The following is an 18,942-nucleotide window of genomic DNA, read 5'->3' as shown; positions in this document are numbered from 1 at the left end:
AATAAAAATAAATAAAAATGCATAATAAATAAAAATAAATAAAAATGCATAATAAATAAAAATGCATAATAAATAAAAATGCATAATAAATAAAAATTAGTAAATAAAAATACATTAAACTTCTCATCTCATCTATTCAACAGTTTTCGTTAAAAAGGCTATTGTTTGTCTGTAAGCAAACATCGAAACATTCCGGTTCGTCTTTAATTTATTTTCATTTACTCAACTGTTCTTAATTAACAAGTGCTTACGTAGTACATTAATATTAGCTCATTAGAATATTGATAAACTATTATAATATGCGACTGCGACGTTTCATTTTAACATAAGTTCTCTTCTCTAACTTCAATACATAAATCTAATGATACGTTCAACCTGCTTTTACCGTATCATAGAAAAAATATCGGAAATTTTTTTTTTTTAAATGCCGCTTCACTATTGAAAGTGTGAGAAAGCAAAGAGTATCAATAACGATAGCAACAACAACAACAAAAGCAAAAAAAAAGCAATTAATCGCATTCGCAGTATCCATTAGCCAAATGGATACGTGACAAAACTGCATGTGATAATGGCGAAGCCGGCAGCAAATGCTGTGAGGTGCAATTTTAAAATGGCGCAACTATATTTTGCTTTTGGCGACCAAAATTTGCAACGTGCAAATTTCATTTATAATCTTGCAATTATGCACACGTTTTTTATTTAAAACTTATCTGAGATTTAATCAAGCTTTTTATAACACGCAAAATTTATGTGCAAAGAATAAAATAGATTAAAAAAAAAAAATAAACAAAATTTGTGTTTTGATATCTAATCACCCTTCTTTTGGCAATGACAACCAAGAATTTTGTTTTAAATTAATTACATAAGCATTGCTTATGTATTATGCGTTCGTTCTTCAAAGTTATGACAAGAATGAATTTATACTTTGTTATCATTTTTTTTATTGATAACATAACGAACAATCAAATCTATTATTTGGTAAGTCAAATGAATGCTAAAAAATGCAGGTGAACTTGAAAAATCTTTGACGCACTTTCTTCTTTCGACAAGAATATCAAATTTTATTTGCATGTAGACAATTTTAATATAAATATTTACATAAGAAAACTCTACGGCGAATTTAGAAACACATGATTTCTTTCAATTTTTAAACAGGTGCCGTAGGTATGACATATGTGTATTTTCTAAAGCAAATGTTACTTAATCACATGCAGAATTTAGTATTGTATAATTGGACTTAAAACTACAAACAGCTGGGCGTTTACATAGAAATTAAAAATGTTTTTCATTTAAACTTAATTTTAAACTAATTATTGTAACACCTTTATATTTATAATTATTATAATAAGAAATGACATACAATTATAAAAATTGTATATATTAAATAATTCACTCACCCCACTTGTTATGTGCATCTCTTCTACATGAAGGTGTGTAGCAGACTGCTGAATATATGCAAGTAGTAGCCAATATCATAAATACCGTTTCAAACATAAATTTATGCATATTAGTATAGATTTTATTTTAATTATGTTTAAAAACAAAATTAATTTTTTTTTTTGTGCAATTCTATTAAATTTTTTTAATTATTCACATTAATATATTTTCTTTTCACTTTTTTAAAATTGAATAATACGTAAAATCCAAGCACCAAACCACTAAATACACCTTCACTGTTCGAAGATTTTGACCGAACTAAATTTACTCTTTACTGACCTGCACGTTAAAAAGGTTATGTTGTATAAATACTACAAATTAGACGCAGAAAGAGTAGTAGAAAAGTATGGATGTGAGCACTGAAGTACTACCGCACTAAGTTTGTGAAACCAAAGAGTATTATGTAAAGTATGATAATCATGAGTACGTTATACTTTAGATAAAGACGATTTAACTTATACTTTAAATAAATAAATAATTATTTGCTCTTCTATTGAAAAGTTATTTTTATATTACTATGTAAATAATATAAATTTTTCTAATTCTCACCACATATATTCAATATAGTATTTTTTATGTTAAAAAAATTATTGTTACACGTACTTATATCGAATAGGTGTTTTATGTTATTTTTGTTAGGGTAATCAATTGCCTGTCTGATTTGCCCTCCTTAAGTACGTTGATACTCCGATGGAAATTATGACTAAATCTTATGCAAACATATTTTTCTATAGAATTAGTTGTTAACTTATTATATTAACTTAAAGAGTTCACTGGCTAGACTTTGAATCGAATGTTGGAATGTATATACGAATGTTGAAATGCATATACGAATGCATATATGCAAAAATATTACCATAGTTCAACTAGTGTAGACGCAGTGTGAAAATGGATGTATATAGCAGTTTTTGATCACATGTACTACGTTATAAACTGCTAAAAACCAATACGTATTTTTTTCGAATTTTGTTTGCAAATAAGAAATTGTATATAAGCCGGGTGCGAGTTTGGGTAAATTGAGATAAAGTAAATTGAAATTTCCTAGCGATTGTTTTACACACCACTTATATAAATATTTATTTATTTATTTATTGTACTTATTTATTATTTTTGTTTAAATGTTTCAAAATTTTTTTATTTATTATATTAAACGTCTTTATAATGATAAAACCTAATTTACGTAATTTTTATCTAATTTACCCTAATCGAAATTCTGGTAAATACAACATTTGCCACTATACCGACATAATTTATTATTTACCTCAATTTACTACCAATTTACTCGTACTCGCACACGGCCATATTAGTACACAAAAATTTTACTGAATTCCCGTTAATGTAGACGCAATATTAATTTAGAAACAATCGGTAGTTTCCAGCTACACATGTATATATAACAACTAACAGGTTGTTGCTTGCAGTTTCAAACGTATTATCTAAGGGTGATTCCTGAAGCGTCTGGAGCTTTCCGTCCGAACGAGGAGAGTTTTTAAGGCTATTGAAATTTAAGGCTATTAAAAAAAAAACTAAAAAAAACGGTTACGGCTTGAAACGACAGTAACTTGGCCTCTACAGTAGATAATTCGGATTTTTTAGCAACATTTAATTGTCAAAAGAAAATACATATTATTTTTGATTATGAAAAAAATTTGCTAACATCTAGCGAATGTAAACGCAGGATAATGAAGGGTCAGCAATAATAATATAAAATTTATTTTTAAAAAATATTTTTAAATTTTAAAATTTTTTCTTATTTTATTTATTTTCTTGTTGAGTTTCTGTATTTTTTGCAACAGATAAAAAAAATAGTATTGTATGCAATTGGATTAAAATTAAGTTTATAAAAAAAAATTCTGTTACTATAGATAGAACTATCTTATGAGGTAACTTATTTTTTCTAATGCACAATTTACTCGGCGACTACACTGACGTCTACACTACACAAATAAAAACGGATATTATTTTCGAGTTTTATCTGATAACAAAAATTTGTAGAATTCAGTTAAAAAGTGAAAGTGCATAATACAATGTTGCTGAAGTCTATAGCCATTATAAATAGCCATTGTAAATGTCTACACTATATTTACTTGCAGTACTTGACGACTTTCACTGTAAACCAATTATAAAGAATAAAGTAGAAAATCACTATAAAGTAGCTTAATCATTTGCAGTGTTATAGAAATGCATTTACTTAGCTAGCAACTGTAGCTGATACTGATTTCTGTCGATTTTATTATATATACTAATTTACATAAAGAGGTTTTTCGAACAGTAGTGAACTACAACAATAAAAATTCATTTTATATTGTTTTAATTAATAGAATTTTTGACTAATCATACAGCTGTTTCGAGTATTGCCAAATACCCATTATCAGTGGTCTTGGAACTACGGATATATTAAGAAATGTATAAATATATTTAAAAATACAATAAAATTTGATAAATAAATATATAAAATATATATATAAGAAAATATATTCCGGGGTTGAACTTATACCCTGCTCAATTGCTTAGATGTTACGATATATATAAATATATTTAAAAATATATTTATAAAAAATATATATAAAAAAGTATATTCCTTATATGGCGGGTTTGAAGTTATATCCTGCTCAATTTGCTCAGAGTCAGCGTTCATTAGCCAACTGACCCAAAACCGTACTTGACTATGTTCGAATTTGGAGTTTTGTTACTTTGATATGATAGTTTTATTAACAAATTCACTTGCTGTGTTTATATTAGAACGAAATCATAAACCAGCTGTAGAATAATTAAATTAATTAATTATATTTTTTTTTTTTTAATAATTGTTAAATTACTAATTTACTTAAATGCCGATAACAACCCCTTACCGTGCTTCTGTTTTTCTGATTGCGCAACTTCTTCGACTTTCAACTTAATCGCTTCATCGAAGACATCTTCTTCCTCCAACTACCACTTCAAATATTTATTTCGTTCGAACATCTTTATCTTTCTAATGACATGGCCAAGTCAACGAAATCGCTTCACTGAATTGGATATTAATTCTCTGAATTATATCAAAGTCGTAAAAAAGTGAGTATAGTCCGTCGTCGTCAACGGGTAGAGGCCCGTACGAAGAACTTTTTCTTGAAAACTGCAAGTGTTATTCTTACCTTGACAGAGCTACGAATACTGCTCAAAGAGATTCTGCTGAATGGTATTAACTTTGCAGAGATACCGTTCTCAAACATTGCGTCGTAAACACGATCCTTTTTGTGGCTATGGATTGCCATTTTATAATAGATAAAATGATGGCGGGTGTCGTTGTTTTGTTGGTGTGTTTTAATCTATGTATTTTAACTAATATATATACGGAAGCAGCACTGACTGCTTACGTAAGTGAAGTGAAGTGGTTTATATTATAATATATATTATAATATAATGTTTATAATAATTATAAACATTCAATCAAGTAGGGCAACTCATATGCCCTAGGCAATATTTAATGAATTATTTAAATCATTAAAAATAGTTTTAGATATTATTTAAGTTCACGTCTTTATTTAATTAATTGAATTTATAAAGTGTTTAGTAAACAAAATATTCAAAAATTAAGCATCAAGTTTTAATATTTAGGCGAAAACCTATTTATATTCACTTTTTGAAAATGTTCATATAGAAGTTTTCTTACCGATTTCCAAGGCTCGCCGATTTGATAACGGATTTTAGTAGAGTCTGCTATTTTGAGCAAGTTTTTCCACTACGATATATTAGTAGTGGACTACCAGTAGTGGAAGAGATTGTTTTGACACGTATGTTTATTTAAGCTCTCAACAAACGACCTGGTCTCGCCATCTACCTGATGTACCAAGGTGCTTTCTTTTCTTTGTTTTTTTTTTATTTTTGAGATAAAGCTTGCGCCTATTTAAAAATGGGAAAAAGGTATCAAAATGAAGCTAATTTTATGATATTTTAAATAAGTCAATATGATTTTAACATATTGAAAAAGCTACAAGTTAATACTTTAATGTACCTCAAGCTTTATAGGTTTGTATTAAATAAATTTAATTAAATTATTGTTAAAGAATTTTTTATTTCTTATTATTAAATTAATAATTAATAAGAGTTGTTAAAAAAATTAATCGTTTTTTTTATATTATACAAACAAATTTATTTATTTATTTTATTTTAATATATTAAAAATTACAATTCCTTAAAATTTTCTATTAAAAACTAAAATTTTAAAATTGTGCTATTACTTTATTTAATTATTTATACATTCTGTAAATACTTATATAAAAAACACTCAAATATAAAATAAAAATAAATTGACAAATTAAAAAAAATAATAAATTATATAAATAAATTAAAAACAAATTTAATTTTTAATTGATGAATGACATTAAATTATTTATATTTTTGTTACTTTTAATGGAAATAAGTTAAAAAATTGAACTATATTAAGGCTACTTTTGTTTGCAGTTATTGTTGTTGTTATTATTAAAGATGGTATTTTTTAATAATATATTATTGTACTTCAAAATACCTGAAAAGTAATTTTTATATGAATCATTTTAATACAGTTTGATTTCGAATACTATTTACATTGCAAATTTAAATTATAATAAAATAAAATAAATACTGAACTGAAAAAAAAAAATTTAACTAAAAAGTAATAAAATATTAAAAATCTTTAGCTTATATAATGAATTATATGTTACAAGGTAAGATGATTTTTATTTATTTAAATTAATAGCAGTATAAATTCCTTTGTTGTTCTTTAGTTTTAATAAATTTGTTGGAAATATCGGCAGCCATCTATAGAGAGTTAATACTAACCAGAGAAATTATAATCTACATATATTGGTCCATTAACATTTTAATCTATTTTAGCCTTTGTTGACTTTATCGTATAAGAAATTAATGAGGCCAATATCTTTATATTTATTTAAAAATAAAAATAATAATATAACGCAAAATTTAATAGTTTGTTGTTTTTCTTAAAATAATAGATTTAATTTATAGTTAAAAAAAATTATAAATATAAAAAAGTAATTGGAACATAAGTCCACTTACGTTATTAAAGCTTAACTTTTCATAACACCTTCCTCGTAACATATTAATTCTATTCTTTGTTTTTAAATTATATCACTTATAGCGAATTTACTTTTTTTATATGTATTATATAAATATATTGTTTTTCGCTTCACTAATATAAATTACAATTTTTCATTAACAATGTAATTATGTACGTACGTATGTTTCTAATGAAGGTTAATACCAATATAATTATATTATTATGTATATGATTATGTTGTTTACATTTATATAGTGGCTATTACTTTTCTACATAATATTTTTCAAATACTTATCTACAATATAGGTTGATCTGTTGTTATTATGAACTTGTTAAGTGTCTGAGTATATGCACTTTTAGTGTGCGAAGTTGAAACGCGAAACTGTTTTATGACAAATCCAGCGTACCGCTTGCCGTAAACGTAGGGTAATCCAAGTCAACATTCCTCCGGCGAGACTTATTTTTGACGCAAAGTGCTTTATATGATCTGTGCAGAGAAGTTAAGGAAAATTTTTTCCAAAAAATATATATATAAATTAAATAAATAATCATATTACCCATTTAAACATTAAATTAATAAAATTTTAAATTTTTATTTTAGTATATAATAATATGTCAAGAATAGATGTCTAATTGTATGAATAATTAAAAAAAAGATAATGCGGCGGTTTTTTTTTTAAATATTTATTGAGGCTAACATACCTATAGTGTCTGCCTTTGAACTCATTTTGCTGTTATTGTGACCCAAGTAGAATAAATATAAAACAGACACACATTATAGAAATAATTAAAGAAAGCGGTAAAATAAAGAGTAATGGTGAGGAACGAATGAAGACTAATGATGAGGGACGAATAAAGATATTTACCCTTGGTAAATAAAAGGAACTTCACAACTATATGGCGACGAAACCACAGATAAAGAAAATTTTTGTTGAGGATAACCTGTAAGGATACCCTGTAACGTGTGCCTTTGCACGGATTATTGTGACCCAAATAAAATACATATAAAATGAAATAGACCAGATGGGATGAGAGACACGTTGCTATGTGCAACATTTGGGAAATAATGAATGAAGAAAGCAGTGAAAGAAAGAATGAATGAAGAAAGCAGTGAAAGAAAGAAAGAAGGTCTGGGATGTAAGAAGAAAACTAGCTTGAGTCGGGATGGAGTAAATTTGTCAACTACATGAGGCTAAACAACAAGTTAAGAAAATATTAAAATTGTGTTTCCTGCGGAACAGCAGTTGTATGGCTAACATTAGAAGAAAAAATGCAGTCGAATGGCTAACATCAGAATTAGAAATGCAGTTGAAGCACATAATTATTTGAGAGACAATTTACCTGTCAATAATTATGCGAGAAAAAAACTTTTTAAGCATGGCTATATTTTGCTCTGAATTGGATCAGTAGTGTACTAAAAACCTGGTATCGAAAAAATAACTGACCGGTTTCATTTCCAGCTTTGAACTATTATCGATGCTCTACTCCGCTGAAGGTCTGCAATAGTTGTCACTGTATTCAGCATACGAAAATATTAACTGACGGACGTAAAAAAGCAAAGAGAGCTATACTGACTGCGACGTTGATGTCCACATGCGTGAAACGTAGTTGTTCAGTTGATTGATTTTTTAATTCGAAACATTTTGAACTCTATATGATGATGGAATACATATGACGTGCGATGATACATAGTTTAAACACGCTTTGCTTAATTTTAGGAAAACTGGAACTTATTTCAATAAGTTCTGCAGAGTTCGTTAAACGTATTAAAGCGACAAAAGCCGCTATAAATCAGCATTTTGCTATATATATATATACAGAAGTTACTGCATATATGTGCTCTTATAGGTAAAACAGTCTGTAAGCACTTTTAACACATTATTGCCACTCCGACCGTATAACGTAAAGACTATCCAGAATATCCAGGATCTAACACTCGGTTATAGTGAAAATCCCTAGTTCATCAATACTGGTCTGCATCTTATTACAAATTTTGTTTACTTATACACTTCCTTGAAAGCCACACGAAATTTCATGTTTAAAAAAATTTGTGTATCTTCACAAAATTTTAAATTTAGTGGTTCTATGTAGATATGTAAAAATTGAGTTTCTTCATTTAAAAACCCAAGTAGTATTTTTTTACTACTTCTCTACCTGGTAGACTCAAATGTATTCCATAAATGATGACATATTTTATATACTAAAAAGAATAAAGGAATTATCGTAAATTTCTGTACAGCTCTTTGTGTTATTAAATTTAAAGTTTGTATAAATTATAGAAACAATCAGAGTTTTTGTTTTTGTAAAGGATATAATAATGTATACGGCTGGTGCCCACCATTTATATATGTTACATATGTAAAACCATCCTTATCATTGCCTCGTATGTTATAATAGTACGGCAGAAATGAATGTAAGTGAAATCTAAAAATAAAATTATTTATAAATATTTCACATAAGTAAATATTTGCATAGATGTGTCCTAGCATTGGTATAGGTACACACCTACACCTAAACACTTGAAATAATTTAAGCATGTACATATCTATAAATGACCTAGTAACACGCTAATATTTTTATTATTTTTTCAACATGCAATTCAGTTTAAAATAGTGCAAAGCTGACGCATGCATACCTTCTTTTCTCGTAAAAAAGTATAGCAGCCTGATTTGTGGTGAGTACGTGTAAGAAAATGGCTTTAACAGAATAACGTTCCGCAGTCGTTAGGTGATTTACCAGAGAATCTAATAATAATGACCCAATACCATTTCGTCGATGTTTTCTATGTACTCCAAGTGATAAAATATAACCAATATCTGCATGTCGGCCCATAGAGTCCGGTAAAATACCTTTATCCTATATTAAAAATTAATTAATTTAAACATTTTATTTAATTGTTTTTATACAATTATACTTAATAAACTTACTTCTTTATTTAAATTTCTATATGGTTTTATTTCGGCCACTATAAGACCAATTATGGCTAAGTTGTAGACGGCTGCTAACGCGAAAAAGCGTGAACTTGAAGTTATATCTTCGTACCATGATAGCGGATAATCAATAGGAAACCAGTCCTGACATAAAGTTCTCACCTTAAATAAAACAAGTTGAAGTAGTATATATTATAAAAATTATATTTATAACGTTCTATGCATTTAATTACTACATTATTTTAAGCAAAATATGGTGTATTTTTTTTATTGAAAAATGTTTTGCATTAAAATTATCAGCAAAATATTATTTTAATCAATTTATAAATCTTATTAACGAGCCCATAATCGTTAAAGAACTGATAGCAGAGAGCAATAATTTTAATTGCCATGGGAAAAACAATAATTTTTACAGTTTAAAATACGATTTTAAGTTATAATAAATTTAACAACTCTTAGTAATATAATATTTAATTAACGGTGATGCCGGTACGTTAAAGATAAGAACTTAGGAAGGCTATTAAAAAATGCAACAAATGAAATAATAGAAAAAATTAGTAGAAAAGTTATAAAAATTTTATATACATATAAAATCAATTGTGTTTTCTTTTTATATTAATTAAAAATATTTAAAAACGGTGAGAAAAACTAAATTTTTTAAACGTTCGGTTGAGTTATAAGGGTGATCTCAAGGATCTACTTAAACCGGTTGACCCCATGTGTTATTCATGTTATCGTACAAAACTTGAGGCTTTAAGCTTAAAATGCTCTTTAAAGAGATTTCGCTATAACTAAAAACTTATAGAAATTGGCTCTTAAACATTTTTAAATTATTATATATATATATATATGACTAACATAATATACAATAGAACTTATAATTATAATTATCATATATGCAAACTAATAGATCTTTGTTTGTCAAAAACGTTAATAGGAAAAGATAACAGAAATTTTTTAATAATTAAGAACGTTTTTCCTAAATAATTCTATAAGTTATTTTGCTAAATATGCAAATTAATTTTTAATTTGTACTAATTGAACTGCACAGAAGCAAGTTGTGCTCATTAAAATAATTTCTATTATTACACAATAAATGTCTATTCTAGCGTACTGTTAAAATATTAAACGTCATAATTTTCTTTAAAATAATATATTTATATATATATATAAATAGTACATATACAGTTAATATCTTAATATTGAATTTTGACCTCTAAAAGTTATATAATATAAACAATTTAAAACTTTTTTTGCAAGCATCTAAATCTAACAATGACAATGACAATGCATATTATATCACCGCAATCGATGATTTTATCATACAACCTTGCAAATAATATTTATATGATATATGGTATACATATACGCAATATTAGACATATTACCTCCGTTAAATCGTCGGGCACTAGAAAACGTAATTGCACATCTGTTATAGAGCAAAGCGGCACATGCTCGCTCTCCGCCCTACTGATATCGTTGGGCTGTGGGTTATTCTGTTTGTTGTACCTGCATAAGACAAATTAAAGTAAATTTAAATTAGAGTGACTCAATTAAATTCTTTCATATTGATAAGAACTTGCATAATAGAGATAATATTACGGCCACTGATAATTTAGACAATAAATATTCTAAATTAATTAAAATGATTTTGAATATTTTATGCTAATCCAATTTAGTAATTTCTTTGCTGATTCATGTTTATATGAAATATTATGCCATCACAAGTAATATGAACCGTACAGAAATATAAGACCAAAATAGTTATTAAAATAAAATAATAATGAACATATTTATAATAAAAGATATTTTAGATTATTAATGCAGTGTTTATTTTTTAAAATTTTTTTTTTATTTATTGTCTGCCAAAGCAAACAAGACCAACTCACCAAGTAAACTGCGCCATGTATCAGCTGGGCACATCAGTCAATTAGCTTTATTTTAATTTAATACAAACCATAAAATATATGTATATAGTTATATTTCACAAAAATCTAAATATATTGTAATATGAACCATTGAATTACAAATGAAAACTTTGGCTTAAGCGTACTTTGGCTTTAGTTCACGAATGTTAAGTTACATTTGCTATAGTTTTTCGGTGGATTTATGTATGAATGCTTCATATGGTATGCAAGAAATATCCATATAAGACTACCAATTATATCTTTCAGATTTCCACGACCTTCCAAATGCTCGACATTAAGTGTGGATTAGCAATAAAGATTTCACTTTCATTTCGCGCTCTGCCAATTTGAGTTCCCAATAGTAACCCAAATAAAACTGACACCAGCGCTTACGCATCAATGAACTTTGTATTCAATTGAATTCAATTAACTGCTCATTAAAGAAAATCTCAACATTCTGTATGTTCTAACACACACAATTTTGTAATAAAGAATAGCGCCTCGCGTACGTTCGACCAATTTTTTTTAATTCACTATATTTTGATTTGATTAATAATATGAAATGAATACAATTTTGTTGTTGTTGTCATTTTTTCTTGACAGATCTTGCGCCTCTCAAACTGTAAATACAGAGCTGCCAAGTGCTAAATGTTTTCTTAATTTGTGTTTGACCAATTCTGGTGTTTTCAACAAACTTTACACAAAGCTGTTCCATGAAAATCTTTGTATAGAGCGTAATTTGGAACTTTATTTGTGTTACGCTCACAGTTTGTACTTTACTTGTACTTTACTTTTGTTTTACTTGAATTTTACTACGACTAGCTCGTGGAATAGACCTAACATCGCATATTTGAGCTTTATTTTTAAGTTTCTAAAATCGATTTAAAACTCAGCTTAACATTTTTAAAAGAATTTGGTTTAAAAACATATTTAGTAATTTAACATCAATTTCTCTTCAAAGCATCGCAGAAATACCTTAAACTGACATAAATCGTTTTTTCCGATTGGCAGAAAGTATTCAAAATCACAGTGACACTTAAACCCACTTAAACCACAATTTTTAGGAATGAAAAATAGACAAATTCTAGCTATTAGCTCGTTAAGGTGAAAAGCTAGAGCTCCATTCCAGTTATCAAGGCAAAGGTAGGCGTTAGAATATCGACGACTTAGTATTTAGACAACAAATACATATAAGCCAAATTTGTAAATAAGTGAGGGCAGGACCAATTTAAACTTATTAAAATATTTGTACGTAAACACTGTTAAAATAGATATTAAAATTAATTTTAAGGTTCGTGTAATAACAAAAATATAGATAACTTAAGAATTCACATAACTAAAGATTGAATATTTGGTTAAAAACCTAAAAAAGTGTTATTGCCAGCCTAGAATTCACTTGATTAATGATAAAATATTTCGATTTGAAAAATTCCACATAACTACCTCTTTTCCTATTCGGAATTAAGTTGTTATCAAAAGTACCTACAGTTTTGTAATTAGAAATTTTTTTAGGAGATATGAATAAAAGTTTTTATTTCGTAACCTTGCTTTTTCATATGCAGTCGCTTTAGAATTTGATTATATGCAAAATTTTAAACAGGCCTGTAACTGATATAAAAGGATTGCCAAGAAATGTTTTTTGCAAACAATAATATATAAATTTATAAAAAAAAACAATTTATAATAGTTAAATAAATTTATGTAGCTATAGTTTATGCTTTAAATCTTAAAAATAGAGCAATAAGTACAACTGTTTATTATAATATTATAATAAACAACAAAAATTAACAAAACTCTAAATGTGTATAATACTGGAATAATTCTGAATTTTGATTGTAATTTTAGTTGTCAAAAATTTTCATTTTGCATTGTAAGCAACAACAATTGACAGCTAAAATTACAAATATGACAGCTAAAATTAAAAACAAAACTCTCGTGTGAATCCAGTATAACTTGAATTTGTTTTGTGTGTTAACACGCGAACAGTCCACTGTTCAAATTCAACAGAGTTGAATTCCTGATATATATAATCCATAAAGTATATACGGACAATATGAATATTTGGCAGTATTATAACGTTTTCATACACAATAATAAATCATATTTATTTGGTTTATTTTTTACTGGTTTTTACTACTGGGGTACAGGAGTTGTACACCAAAAACTAGTAAAAGAGAACACAACGAGTTAAATTTGAAATGGAACTTAATTACTAGTTTTGACTAGCACTGGCTGTACTAGTAAAAAGTATGAAGCAAAAAAAACAGCTGATTTATATAAACAAAAAAATAATTTCATTATTGAATCCTTTTGCGTGTTAGCTCAAACTTAACAAAGGAATAAAATAAAATGAAAAATAATATGAAATAAAAGCTATGTGGATTTGGAAAAAAAAGTTTTAAATTTAATTTGTGTGTACTTTTTTGGTTAGTTTTATTGCACTTGCAGTGCTTGAAATGTTTGCTTTAGGAGTCGGAAAAAGTATTTATCAGATACGTTTTCGATCGTAACATTATTTTAATTTATTTTACAGCATGTGCTTCAACAAGTGTTTAACAATTGAAATGAAGCTAAATGATTGTTTTTATAATATCAGCAATGATGATAAGTTATTTACAGGCAGCATAAAAGAAACTTTATTAAAAACTGTATGGAAGATTTACACAGAGGGGGAGTAGAAATGGCATTTACGTATGTCATCAGACAGCATTAAAAATATGTTTAACGAATGTGACACATACAATTTTCTACGCAAGGATAAGCGCAATTGGTTTACTGTTGATGACACTTGCAGCTCTGGAGATGTCGTTGATGGTTTTGATTAATAACTTGACCATCTTTTTGAGTTCTGTTTTTAATGGAAAAAACGTAATTTTTAGGAATAGTATTCTAGTAAACTACTATACCAATCTTTTAAATATTTGGAACATAGATTCGAGAATATGATGTTAAGAATTCCATAAAAAAACTGAATACAAAACAAAACAAAAAAACCAGAGGAATAATGGTTCTTTAGTGAAAAGGATTATTCTTATGTAATTGATAAGTAAAAATAGGTATTTCGTCATAATATATGCAGCTTTTAGTTGTCTCATTATTATTTTTTTTATAAAGGTTGTGGCGATGGTGCTCTCATTGTTTTAAATGTACTTGCCAATCACAAGGATGATGTTGCAGACAAATATTATACAAATATATAAAGATTATAGATGTATTTTTAGGATAGCTATCATCGAGCAGTCGTAGCAGTTGTAGCAGTGAATTTTTTCAATTTCATTGCTAGCAGTACAAATAAGGTATAAAATAATATATAATCAATAGTAATAAATCATGTAACAAAATAAAATTATAGATTTTTTGTTTGTATTGGATTCTGCATACCCAAATCTTCAAAATTTAACTACTTCATATATAGATAATACGTATTCTACAAGGGCAAGGAAAAACTAAGAAAAACAAGGGTAAACACAGTATGGTTTCATCATTGTATATTATGTACTGCAAAACATTATTAACAAAATGAGTCTGCAAAAACGGTCGGCTCCACGTCCCGCACCGACTCGTCGCCAACGACGACCAAGTGCCGTACGACACCTCCCAAAGGGACTTCACAAGCAGGTCCCAGCGGGTTACAACAACAACATTATCAAAATGAATTGCAGTTTGCTTTTGAAACAACCATAGAAGAGTACAAATATAAAAACAATCAATATAAAAGTCTTAGAAGAATTCGTTAAGGAATGCTATTCTATAATAAGTATACATGTGAATGTTGATTTCAAATAAAATTTGTACATGTTTTTTATTCAAAAAATTATAATAAAAACTGCTTATAAATTTACATATTCTTATAAAATAATAATTTTATAATTGTTTTATAATTGAACGTATTACAATCAAGTTTTATAATTAGACGCTTTCTAAAGTTAAAATTTATTTATTTTTATTTGTTTTTAAATTTTTGTTTAAAGTCGAAATCTCTGCTACAAGTGATTTCATTACCTTAATTTTTTCATGATCACGCCTCTTCGCGTCCAGAGAACGTCGTTCAATTTCCTTAGCTCGATTTGCCTCACGTTTCAGCATAAATTCCATGTAGACAGCTTCAAATTTTTTCCGATCATCATGCATTTCTTGCAGCTGCTCTATAACAGTCTTTTGTTTTTTTGATCGAGATGATTTTTGTGATTTTTGTGGATTCAATTGCGAAGATTGAGTTTCGCATAAATCTATATAAATAAGGATTAATTATTATTTTTTTTAAATAAAGAAAATTACCTTTATTTATACTGCTATTAGTATGTTCTGATTCATTCTCTTCCTCTTGACAAGTTGAAGAGAGTATGTTCTGAATTTTATCAAAATAATCTTGGCTGCTGGCTTTATCTTCTCCTAATATATCCTCAAGCTCTCTATTAAATAGAAAAATAAAGATTATAATAGTTTATATAGTAATTCAATTTTTTATTTTGGTTTTCTTACTTCTGAGAAGCACACATTCGCTTATTTCGACCTTTTTTTTTGTACTGTCGTTTAATGGCATAAAACTTACTTTCCACTTGCAACGCAGTGAAATGGTAGCCAGCCGCACACAAACGTTCTGATATTTCATTCCACATCCTCTTCTTTGATTTAAAACTTAGGCTTGTCCCTACGAGAGGCTGCAATTCCTTAACAGCTGCTATCAGCATTGTTGTTGATTCATCTACCCAACATTGTTTATCTTCAGTAATTTCTTCAAACACAATGTTGCTACATTGGTGCTCCGCTTTTGCATTTTCTGTCACTTGAGCCCGGAAATCCTCATCTGAAATTATAAACAGCGTAATAAAAATATTAAATTTTATTAAAGAAATTACCCTCATTAATTTGTTTATAGGTTTTAGGGGAACAACATAATGTAATTTCGTAATCTGTTTCCATTTTGAAAAAATAATTATTTTCATACAATAAAAGTTTTTTATTATTATATTAGCATACAAAATATTAAACGCTGTATGAAACAGATGTAAAACATAACATTAAAAAATTCGAATTCTCTGTTGAGTGCTTCTTCTCATTTCACTAGTTTTTACTAATTTTCACCCTTATTATTTATCGCCAGTCGAAACTAGTAATTTATTTTTATCTCATATCTCATTCGCTTCGCTTTGTTTTACTAGTTTGTTTTAGTTTTTGTGTACAGGAATACATAATAAGTAAAAACAAGTACTAAATCGCACATTAGTACTAATTTTCACGTACCGGAATACACCTAATATATAAAAACGTAAACATTTATAATAATTGACATTCTAAAAATATTATTCATTATAAATTATTATCACTTAGAAAAACTCCACAGAGCCACACTCAACCCGAGAAAATAAAAAAATAAATATAACACCGCGATAATGACGTTTTTCTACATATCAACATATCAAAACAAGTATTTTTATCGAGAAGCCCACAAGTGTGCAACTCTTAACATTTTCATTTCTGAGATAATTTATTTTGAATTGGAAAGCAAAATTTCTTAAATATGAAAAATCAAGAAAATAATAATGTTGCTTGGAACGAAGAAAACACTTTGTTATTACTGCGTTGTGTTTACGAAAAACTTCAGGAAAATAAAAAAAGATTTAAGGCAAGTTTGTTAGTTTTATTTATTTTAAGATCATTTATTAAAAATTTTAATTTGATTTTCAGAAACTCAATGATGCTATCTTTTATAACGAAATTAAAATAAACAATGCCGATTTACAGTATTTCTCATGGAAAAATATGCGAGATAAAATACAAGCCTTAAAAGTAAATTATAAAACTACAGTGGATTGGCATCTCAACACCGGAATTTTGAAAACCAAGGATTTCAATTCTAGTAATGCAACATAATTGTTTTATTTTGAAAAAGTTTATCTATATTTTTCTTTTTATTTTAGATCACATTACCACCATATGCCCTTTCTTCAAGGAACTGGACAAAATTTTTGGTACTAGCAGTTTCAAAACTTTGGAAAATCAGACGAATTGGAACAACAGCCCGGCTTCATACTCAATTTCGTTGCAGAAAGAAAGATCAAATCTTAACAAAACTGCATTAGAGATTAACGCAAATGTCGAAAAAGAAAAAATAAAACTTAATATAAGAAAAAAAGAATTTAATGAATTTGTAGAAAAAGTTAAATTGTGCATGAATAAGAAAAAGTTGGAAATAGAACGCAAAAAATTGGAACAAGAAGCGATGATTAAACTGAAGGAAATAGAATCCAAAGAAAGAATTGAAACTTTGCGTATTAAAAGAAAATTTGAATTAACGAAATATGAACTAGAACTGAAATATAAATGTATTAAAGTTGATTAGTTCATGTATAGAAATTTATTAAAGTTATATATAACATTATCATAATTTTTAAAAGTCTAAATATGGTCTTACTTTTAATGTAACTTTAATTTTTTTTTTCTTAAGAACTCATTAAAAAGGTTTACGTGAATATTACCCATCCCAATATATCAACAAATTTAAAATATAAGATACCAACGGAAAGCGGGAAGATTTTTATCTGCTTATTATTTGTATTTGATGCATGTCATCTAAACTGTCTTATAAAGTGAATTTCTGAAATTTGATGTTTGGATCTACATTGGCTTTAAATTTAAAATTTTATAATTATTTATATATAAGAATTGTTTTAAATCAAAGTTTATTTGTATATGAGAAAAAATGTTTTTTAAGTGGAGCTGTATATGAAAGTTTTGCATGGTATATAAAAATTACCCATGGTTTTATTAAAAAGAAAACGGCCTTGTTTATAATCCAGGATTTTTTTTTTAATTCAATACATTTGATTCAACGAATGAAATAAGTATAATTTTGTTGTTGTTATTTTCTGTTGACAGTTTTTGTACCTTTCAAAATGTATATATAGAGTTGCCAAGCATTAAATATTTCTTAATTTGTATACGAATAGTTTTTAGAGATTGGATTAAAATTTCGACTGATAGAAGTTTAAAAACCAATGAAAAAACATTAAATTATATAATTTTTTTTGTTATGACTATAGAAATAAATTTATGCAAAAGAATACAAAAGAAAATGTTTAATAATATCAACGGCATATATAAGTATATTAAATTTTGTATATCAATTAAATACATTTTAAACTAACGTGTATTTTATATAGTAACGATTTGTTTCATATATATAGCAGAATATATATTCAAAAACGCATTAAAGCGTTTGGTTTTCAATTTCACAGTTCAATGCCCAATACTTACAGTCCAAAAAATTGTGGACTTTTAAAAATGGACTTTTAAAATAAGCGAATTTTCCAAAGTCTATTGGTAGTGAATATTTAGTGATGCTTCAAACAGCTGTATGGTCAGCCAAAAATCCAATTAGGGTAGACTCTTGGTATAACAAAATATATAAGATTAAATTCTTTCAATATTTTGCATTCCTTTCTTTTGCAACAATCGTTATTTTGTCAAAATATTTTTGATATGTTATAATGACAGGGTTGGTAAAAATGGTTGTTGTTTAATGTTGGTTTTATTATCATTCATTTCTGTATTTAAAAAACTAGCTCATTGGGCGAAGACATGGCTGCAAAAGCGAAAATTTTCCCATGTCAAGCTTCTAAAGAAACTA

The 18,942-nt window shown here is 27.1% G+C and overlaps 3 protein-coding genes and 1 long non-coding RNA gene across 9 annotated transcripts; 2 read left to right on the top strand and 2 right to left on the bottom strand.

Moving 5' to 3' along the window:
- Nucleotides 1-4,991: 4,991 nt before the first annotated feature.
- LOC119668407 (N-alpha-acetyltransferase 60) lies at nt 4,992-11,852 on the bottom strand. 5 transcript variants are annotated; one of them, XR_005251487.1, is made up of 7 exons: nt 11,295-11,852; nt 10,794-10,914; nt 9,403-9,567; nt 9,111-9,331; nt 8,789-8,899; nt 6,767-6,964; nt 4,992-5,319 (listed from the first exon to the last, which is right to left on the bottom strand). XR_005251487.1 is itself a non-coding variant. In XM_038077900.1 (7 exons), the coding sequence occupies exons 1-7, from the start codon at nt 11,309-11,311 to the stop codon at nt 5,296-5,298; spliced, it is 741 nt and encodes a 246-aa protein (XP_037933828.1). In that variant the 5' UTR covers nt 11,312-11,852; the 3' UTR covers nt 5,292-5,295. The 5 variants fall into 5 exon arrangements, 4 of the variants coding, with proteins under 4 accessions (XP_037933828.1, XP_037933826.1, XP_037933825.1 ...); XM_038077900.1 differs by having other exon boundaries at nt 5,292-5,319; nt 6,883-6,964; XM_038077898.1 differs by lacking the exon at nt 4,992-5,319 and having other exon boundaries at nt 6,630-6,964; nt 11,295-11,339; nt 11,459-11,852.
- Nucleotides 11,853-13,646: 1,794 nt separating this feature from the next.
- Nucleotides 13,647-15,130, top strand: LOC119672024. The gene is made up of 4 exons (XR_005251860.1): nt 13,647-13,793; nt 13,846-14,368; nt 14,427-14,608; nt 14,665-15,130. It is a non-coding gene; the product is annotated as an uncharacterized LOC119672024 (long non-coding RNA).
- A 36-nt stretch (nt 15,131-15,166) lies between these two features.
- LOC119672022 lies at nt 15,167-18,094 on the bottom strand. Of its 2 annotated transcripts, none has more exons than XM_038082972.1 (4): nt 18,070-18,094; nt 15,795-16,119; nt 15,591-15,724; nt 15,167-15,541 (listed from the first exon to the last, which is right to left on the bottom strand). In XM_038082972.1, the coding sequence occupies exons 1-4, from the start codon at nt 18,071-18,073 to the stop codon at nt 15,246-15,248; spliced, it is 759 nt and encodes a 252-aa protein (XP_037938900.1). In that variant the 5' UTR covers nt 18,074-18,094; the 3' UTR covers nt 15,167-15,245. The 2 variants fall into 2 exon arrangements, with proteins under 2 accessions (XP_037938900.1, XP_037938899.1); XM_038082971.1 differs by lacking the exon at nt 18,070-18,094 and adding an exon at nt 16,172-16,321.
- On the top strand, nt 17,001-17,684 carry LOC119672023. The gene is made up of 2 exons (XM_038082973.1): nt 17,001-17,172; nt 17,234-17,684. The coding sequence occupies exons 1-2, from the start codon at nt 17,076-17,078 to the stop codon at nt 17,653-17,655; spliced, it is 519 nt and encodes a 172-aa protein (XP_037938901.1). The 5' UTR covers nt 17,001-17,075; the 3' UTR covers nt 17,656-17,684.
- Nucleotides 18,095-18,942: the final 848 nt, after the last annotated feature.

The sequence above is a fragment of the Teleopsis dalmanni genome, chromosome 1 (genome assembly GCF_002237135.1).
Source record: "Teleopsis dalmanni isolate 2A chromosome 1, ASM223713v2, whole genome shotgun sequence".
In the NCBI taxonomy this organism is placed as follows: Eukaryota; Metazoa; Arthropoda; class Insecta; order Diptera; family Diopsidae; genus Teleopsis; species Teleopsis dalmanni.
The sequence above is the reverse complement of the archived record's forward strand: the minus strand, read 5'-3'. Positions and strand labels throughout refer to the sequence as shown.